Source organism: Notothenia coriiceps, unplaced genomic scaffold (genome assembly GCF_000735185.1).
Source record: "Notothenia coriiceps isolate Sejong01 unplaced genomic scaffold, NC01 NC01_scaffold00022840, whole genome shotgun sequence".
Lineage (NCBI taxonomy): Eukaryota > Metazoa > Chordata > Actinopteri > Perciformes > Nototheniidae > Notothenia > Notothenia coriiceps.
The window spans coordinates 145,617-154,309 of record NW_011355541.1 but is presented as its reverse complement, the minus strand read 5'-3'; the positions used below and the strand labels follow the sequence as shown (position 1 = coordinate 154,309).

Here is an 8,693-nt window from a genome sequence, read left to right as displayed (position 1 = left end):
GGCACATCATTTTGTTAAGTCGGAACGCTGAAGCTGGGAAGTGCATTGATGTTTAAAAAAGTGGTTGCTAAAATGGCTGAAAACTTAAATCGCCTCAAATGCGCAAAAACAAGGTAGAATAGCGTCCATAATATTGATATAGCCTAAATAACATTTGTGTGGCTATTATTTTATTTCATCTTATTTAACTTTTATCTTTTTTATGTAAAAAATCGATTAAGAAATTTTATTTCTATACATGATTTTATTCATATTTTGCCAATTATATATTTCTTTCTCTTAAAATAAATTTTCAGAACTATTCTAATAATTTGTTTTATTATATTTTGTATGTTTATCAGTTACATGCATGTTATTATTTTGTCTTGCCTTTTCTTTCATCATTTTTATGCCTTAATTATAGTGTGTGTGGTGTAAGTTTTGAGGAACTCGGCTTGTGTTTTTTGTTATACTTCCATGGATGCTCTTTTATTGTTTTACATGTCTCTGATGCAAGAATTATCTTAATGTGTGTTTGTATTTTCTGATCCTATGGTCCGTGTGAGGTCTACTAGATAGGATTTATTATGTGCATGTTTCCAAACTCAATTGGTTCGCATACAGATCTCTGTTAAACTACGTGTTCCTGGTTTACTCTTGTTCCTTTAACGGTATTGTGGTCCATAGCTCCGCCCCCCCCTCCCTGTGATCACAGGTGTGCTCTGTTGGTCGGGACGTTGTGAATGCGCTGGCTCCTGTGGATGGTGTTGTTTCCTTGTTAGGTGATACACAAAGACGAAACCCGGGCAAACCTCATCTGGCCACACAAGTACAAGCGAAGTAAAACAATAAGTGTGGCTTGATTTGAGTAGAAAAGGTTGATAAGTGTGAGAAATGGGTCTGGCAGGAGGATTTCGCCCGATCCCAACTTCTGTTTCAGCCTGCAGACCAGGGAGCAGAATCAAGCGAAGCTGCATGCAGCTGAGTGGTGTGTGTGTGGGAGTCCGTGGGATCGTTCATTTGGGCCAGTCGTCGGGGCTTAGTAACGGTTTTTTGCGGCGTACGTAAGGCTCCTACGAATTGGGTCCATTTGGTTGCGGGACTCATGACTCATGAGGTACCCGGGAAGATCAATGGACAGTGAGTTCTCCAACGCTGCGTTTTGTGGAAGGTATTTTCTGTGTTAGAGTTTGTTACTCGTCAGGGTTGTACTTGAGGGTTGGTTGACTCTGCAGACGATTACTGCTAAAAACCCTTCATAAAACAAACAATGAGGGCCGGGTAATAACGGAAAAACGATGACATGGGCCTTTTAGTGATTGAAAAAAATCATAAAAAATTCATCTGTGGAAGCCGTAGTACTGTAAAAAGCACGACCAATCATCTGAGCCGGCCCGGCTAAAGTAACTGGATGGCCTACCTGCCTGTCAGCCTTCCATCTGTGCACAAACTTATCTCGTGCCCTCATTGGTCATGTGCGCGTTCGTGTGTGTTTGAGGAGGGGCTCTGTAAGGAAGTGGCAGATTTGTTCCGGCTGTGTATTTTCAAATTCTAGCGCACTCGAGCTGGTTTCTCCAAAATGACCTACTCCACCTTTAATGTTGTTTCTATAATGAAATGTGTTTCTATGCCTCCTATTTTATTATCTACTTTTCATTGTATTACAAGAAGTTTTTCCAGTGACATTATTTTTCATTGTTTGTTGTCTTTGTCTCTTTTTGTTTCCCATAAACCATTCAAAGCTTGATTACCTACACTTTTCAGTTGTTGAGTTACACGCCCAAAAACTCACTAAAACCTCAAAGCATTCACACACTTGTTTGTGCAGTCTCTGATGTGCCGAGGACAAACTAGGAGACATAGATCGACACATTTCCCTTTCTTCTTTCTCTGCTTTCCCTCTCACGCTTAATTTACCTCGCATTCAAATCCCTTGTCGTGGTGCATCGTGTCATCGGGCGGCATTTGTTGGGTCATGCTCTCACTTCACCTCCACCCTTCCTTTTTATCCGATGACACCCAATCACGTTTCCCTGCGTCAAAGCAACCTTTCCTCTGAGGTGCTGTACTGACCTATATCGCACTGAGCGAGTAAACACACCACGGGGAAAATAAAACTCCCACGGGTCAAAGGCTAGGATTTTGAAATGCTTAATCCCTAGAGTGTTCGCTGATGTGTGTTTTCCTCCACTGTTCCCCTCCCTCCCCTCTTCTCCCGCGTGGATTTACTCCCCCTTTGGCAGCACGGAAAAGTAAATAAGGTGTGTTATCTCTGCCAACATGCCTAACTCCAACTTCCTGGTTCTTTTTCGACTGTCCTTCCCTGCCACTAAAAAGCCTAGGTTAATAATTACCGTCGCCACACACTCATCCCAGCAGCACTGAGGCACTTCCAGTTGTTTTTATTGTGTTCATGTTGTCTTGTTTTCTTGAGAGGAGAGCTCAATAATACTTCCATTGACAGTTTCTCTTCAGCTGGGCCGTTCCGTGCTGTTGAGTTGCCGCACAATTGTCTGTTTGATAAAGTGTGAAAACTAGAAGGACACCGGAGAGATGTGAGCTGCAGACTGGAAACAAAGATAAAGGGCCAGTGTTACTAGCCGCGCTCCAGCTCGAGGAAAGCCTTCACCTGGCAACCAGGATTTATTTTTGTGTGTTGTTTGTGAATGTACTGTTTCGGGCCAGAACAATAATGCTTGGAGTGAAATGACAGGTGAAATCAGCATCAGGTGCAGGCTTATAATGTGTCTCTGTGTGCTTTCTTTCTGCAGGGCGGGTGTCTCTGGTTCGCTTCACCGACCTCAAGCTGGAGGGGCTGCAGTTGGGCGACCAGGGCTTGTACGAGTGTCGTATCCTCTTGCTGGATGAATCCACGGATGAGCTGCAAAATGGCACCTGGACTCGGCTCTCTATAACCGGTGGGTGGTGTGTGTTTGTGTTGTTTTTCTTTCGCTTCATAGGAGAAAAATCAGTGATCCTAACCCTCACCAGAATGGCACTCGGAGAGACCTCTGGCAAGGCCTTTTTCCATAGCTGAAAATGACTGCGTGTGTCAGCCATGTGATTCAGATCCACTCCAACATTTAATGTGTTCTTTCATGGCCTATGCTTTACCCTTCCATTAAGTTTTGGAAAAAAGAAAGAGGCCATTCGTTTTTGTCATTTTCCTGCTGACAGACACAACCCTAAGCGCAAAAACAAAAACTTCCCTGGGGAGTACGAAGGACAAAACCTGTTTTGAAAATATGTAGTTAGAAAATATAAGATTGCTCTTCGCCTGGTGTGCCAATCAAAACACAGAAAGTCTGAATGCATAATTTATAACTACAGCAGAGAAACAGCTGCAATTATTACATTTGATAATTTGCTCTTATTGTGGCAACTTTCTTTCCATGTCTTACTTGGAACCAAACCCAATGTGAGCCAGGATCATAATGGCAGCAGGAGTGGATCTTTGATGCCAAAAGTTGCATTTAAAAGGGGAACATTGGCCTTAGGCTGCATGAAACCAGAGCCTTATACACAGTCTCTGGTCTAGTCAAAATGTAATATATGAGATGTTTGGCTCTTATGTCGAACGATACTTGAAACTGTATGCAGCTCTGTGTTGTACATAATGTGCCACTTTTCAAAAGAGGTTAATACATGTTTTATACATATTGGTGGGCGTTTCCCATGGCAGTGTTTGACTGACTTCTTAGGGCCGATGTTACTATGAGACGCAATGTCAGCTACTATAGTGCACTACTGGCTAAAGTGCATAGTCTCATATTTAAATAGTATTATTAGAGTATATATATAGTGGTGACATTATAAAAGTCATTGGCAGCTCTCACAAAGTGTCACTTAGGGTACAAAGGAGGGGGGTTAGCGTCAGGCTCTCACTGCAGACAAATAAATAAAAAGTGCATTTATTCTTTTATACAAATGTCAGTTTGACATTAAAGCTGCACTGAGCAGGTTTGAACTATCAAGTTCCTGTAGATCCTACTGTATTTTCCAGTGTGCCACTTCCCATACAATGATGTTATTGCAGGAATTGTCAATTTCTATGCCAAATAATACAATAAATTGAAAGGTTCCAAATACATGTGGATGTTTTTCAGCCTTATTAGTAGAATAGTCCAATTTAACTACTAAAAATCATCTATACCATCATCCCTGTCTACTACTCTGTAAAGCACCACTCAAACTCTGTGTACACGTTGTTTAAACTGAACTTTTATTTCAAAAAAATAACTTTTTTTTAATGTTAACTTTCTTTACAGATCAGGTAACTTGGGCGACTTTTGACTCCCTCCACGCTTTTTTTCCTGTTGTCACCCTACGTATAGATGGGTCTAAATAATACATCTAAATATGCATCATTATTTTGTTTTGCTTTGAAGTTTATACGCATTTGGGAAAACCTTTGCCACAAACATACAGAACAAAGTTGGGGCTCACACTTGCAGATCAAAGCGAGGCGAGACAGTTGCACCGAGATGGCCTGTGTTTACCCGTTAGAAACGTGTGTAATATGATAGATTATGACTGAGGCCTTGAACGCACCATCACTGACAGCCCTCGCAGGTATGCTCTTTGTTTCCCTAGTGTTTGTCTCAACATATATGAGATTGTCAAAGGCCTCCATGGGCTGAAAATACTCAAAGAACAAAAGCCATTCCCAATTAAAAGTGTATTTTTTTTAGACCAGGAGTGTCTGCCGGTCGTCACCAGGCCTCTCCGACACTAAAACAAACATTTCAACCGGTAATCCAGATAAGAAAAGAAAATTGATTCTTAGTCTTGTAGAAAGAAACTTTTTCCATTGGTTATTTAATATACAAAGTTACAACAAAGGTTTAAATCAGAAGAATTGCTGCAAGCGGTTCGTTTAGGGTCAGACGTTAAAGGAGAATTCTCTGTGTGTGTTCTGTGATGAGATCAAAGTGTAAATCATTTATAGTTGGGACATCTAAAAGTCAGCTTTTTGACTTTGGCACTGGTTGAAATAATAATGGAACTTGATGGAAGTTAACTGAACACAGACGGCTGCTGTTTAAGGAACGAAGCTGAGCTGCTGTCATGCTGTACATGAATTGATAAAATGCTGAGGATGGAGACAAAGGACTTTTTGTATGATATTCTGTTTTTTCTCGTATTGCTGCTGCTTTGTGGCTGCTGTAGAGTTTTATTTTGATACATTTTCCTCTATTTTAAGGTAGGGCAAAATATCGATATTGTATCGAAGTCGCAATATAAGACTAGATATCGTCTTAGATTTCTTATATGATATTAACTGTCCTTTTTCTAGTTTGTAAAGGCTTACAGTAAAGTGATTAATTTTTCATAAACTACCAGCAATTATACTATTTATAACTAATAAATATTTTGTTAAAGCACTAATTGTCAACCCAACGCAATATCGATATGAAGGTATTTCATCAGAAATATCGTAATATTTGTTTTACATATCGACCAGCCCTTATTTAGGTTTATTTTCATAGAGAATATTATGTTTTACAAATGAAACAGAAGGGGATTTACTTGTATAACTCCTTTCCTTGTATAAATGAATTGACGTTAACCTTTTAATGATTTACTCCGTAGCTCCACCCACCTTCGCCGAAGCCCCGCCTCCTGTGGTGGAAGCTCTGGTTGGAAGATCCCTCTCGCTTACCTGTGTTGCTAATGGCAACCCCACTCCAACAATCACCTGGTTAAAGGATGGCAATGTCATTCAAAGGACAGAAGATCAGGTATGTTATACAACTGTGCTTTAATGATGAATATGGATTTCATTTTTGTGTCTCTAATGCTACAGTAAGCTAACATCCATGCTACGTTCAAAGTCACTTAAATCAGCCAAATTCTGATGATTTAGATTGATCTTAAGAATATCATCGTGATGTATAAATCCTTAAATGCATGAAATGACTCCGACATGATTGTCTGATTTGCTCTTTGCATTAACGAGCAGTGGATTATAGCTTCAGAAAAATTACATTTCATCTACATTTAATGTCAAATGTGTTCATAAAATGAACAAATAACAGTATTTACATACCATCAAATTCATTTCACAAGGGTTATATACAGTATGTGTTAAAGTGCATGCTTTCATGGTTACCCATTGTTGCATCTGGTAGAGACGGAACTAGATTAAACAATATTACTCATTAAAAAATAAAATAAAAAATCATAGTCTGGTTCACAATCTAGTAGTCGGGTTCCTCCAAATAATTATTGACAAAGCTCTTAAAAGTTGAATTAACTAGGCAACACTAACCATTTTCACCAGAAACACTGATTTAATCCTTCAAATTAAACATTTAAAATCTTATTCTGCAAACGGACTTGCAACTTCTTCAACAAATGTGTTGTGTTCCAATAAAGTGCAGTCCTTAGTGTATCCTACACACATTCCACATCTTTTAATCCATCATAAGTATGTATCACATGTACAGTATGTGTGTACCTGTCTGTATGTGCGTACACTATCTGTTACATTTATGTGTCTATTTATATGTTTTAGTTGCATCAATGCAACTCCCAGCTGATCTGATAATGATGTTTACAGGAAGGAGCCTTATCTCTGCCAGCAGTGAGCGCACAGTCAGCAGGAGAGTACACCTGCCACGCCTCAAACTCCGAGGGGAACGTGACCCACGTAACCAGAGTCAAGATCAAAGGTCAGTGTGTGTGACTGTTCCTTCAGTCTCTGGGATGTGTGTGTGTGCGCGCCTAAATTGGCTGCATGCCATCCGTTTCTCTTTCTCCTTCTTGCATCATATGACTCTTAGCAGCAACTCAAACTGAATTTCACTCATGTTCTGGCGCTGTGTGGATAATATTGATATCATCATTTGAGACAGGATTTCATTGGGGATGTAGAGAGTTGCTTTATCGTCATGAAGCTCTGCGTTTGGTTCAATTTGCAGGCTGAGTTTCAGAGATGTAACGTGGTTTTTAGGAGTTTGTGAAGCTGCTTGCTGCAGGGGGGGAAAAATTGTTTTTCTTTTTACATATCTAAAAATGTTTCTGGTTTATTGAAAATGTACATTTCTCTTGAGCTGTGGGACAGATTCCCAAGAAAACACATATCCAGCCTACTAGCTATAGCAGTAGCATTTTTAGCCGCACCATAGCAATCTAGCACTGTCAGGCCCAAGACTCATTTTGTCCGGTCGTTAGCTAATGGTACAAACAGAGAACTTACTCAGGAGAATTTCGTTTTTCCTGATATGAAGAATGTTTTAAAATCAGAAGACTATGTGTTGAAATTAGAGCAGAGCTAGACACCAAATGTTAGCTGTTAGCAGCTGGAGGTAAGCTTAGCTACCGAAACAGCTAAGGTAAACACAGCAAGTTCTCATTCATAACACTCCGTTCGATGTCTCACTATGGGATGCGCCTCATCGCGCAGCAAACAGAAGCATCAATCTCATTACGCCAATCCTGATTGGCTGGTGATCTTGACGTCAGCGTCAGGGAATCCACCCCCTATAAGTAGCTTGCGCTACGCCGCATGCGTCATTCAAACACCTCTTCTCGCTTCAGAGCACATCTCTATATTGGTAGCTGGGCTAGCTCACACAGTCCACAGACGGAACCAAGCTATCCAAGCTAACTTCGGTCGACGGGCGCTCGCCGGCTACTTCTATATATACTTCTGCAAGAAGACTGTTAATACTAACACACCAGTTAGTGTTGCAAATCGACCTCGCTGTTTTTTCTTCGGAAATAAAGATAAGGTTTTGATTTTTTCAAGCTAGCAATACACGTGTTGCTAGTTTGTCTTCCCTCACTACCGACACCACGGTAGCGAGGACGTTTTTTCTTTTTCTCTCTCACACCAGAGGAGTAGAAGATAAAAAAGGTATTAACACACCAGTTAATATTCTTTGAGAATAAAATCTACACCGTCGCTTTTTCTCCGGATTAACGACCGGTTGTGATTCTCTTTTCTCAGCAACGCACCTGCTACGAGCGCGTCCTTCCCACGTCGCCATAAGGCGGAACAAGGATTGGACAAGTTCTCTCCCTCACACCAGAGGAGGCCAGGATGGGGAGGCTCGGGCTCTGCGGGTGCAGGGTTGAAGATTTCGGAACAGACGCACCACCAGGTCTGCTTCGTCCTGCCTCGGCTTGCAACCATGGCCCAGGAGGTATCGACACCCCCGGCTCAATGCGGGCTTGTGCCCGTTTCACCGGGACGAGCCTCGCGGACGGTTTTTAGCTCGCAAGCTAGGGCTTGTCGGTCAGGACTTCCTCATGTCTCTGGAATTTACAGACGGCAAATCAGGCACGGGGCATCCGCCACAGAGATGGAGCCCCCGGCACTGTGTCGGTCTGGGGCTCAATCAGTAGTGGGCAGCTGCAGAACCGGAGTCCCGCGCCGGCTCAGGATTGCAACGGCCGGGAGCGATGGGCTGCTCTCCCGGGCGATGCACCACCAGCTTCGCCTGTTCTGAGTATGGACCTGCAGGCCGTGTGTCAGCGTGCCGCAGCCAGACTAGAATCCAGGCCCCGAAATGGGCCAAGGGACCTCAGGGTCCGTTACGAGGGGGAAACCATTTGCCCCAGCCACCGGGACAAGATGGGTAACTCCTGCCGGTCTTCCGGAAGATGATGGATGAGGTGTCGGTCTCGTGGAGGAGACCGGCCCTTCAGCAAACAAGGCCCCAATCCAGGGTTGCTCTCCGTGACTGGACGTCATGGAGAGGCGGTCG

At 42.3% G+C, this 8,693-nt stretch overlaps 1 protein-coding gene across 1 annotated transcript in view; it reads left to right on the top strand.

Annotated features, from left to right (window-relative positions):
- The window catches only part of igsf9a (immunoglobulin superfamily, member 9a), a 52,568-nt gene that overhangs the window by 8,471 nt on the left and 35,404 nt on the right, over window positions 1-8,693 (top strand). Inside the window, 3 exon segments of the mRNA XM_010781159.1 lie at window positions 2,751-2,897; window positions 5,572-5,720; window positions 6,542-6,653. Coding sequence (XP_010779461.1) covers window positions 2,751-2,897; window positions 5,572-5,720; window positions 6,542-6,653 — 408 coding nt within the window.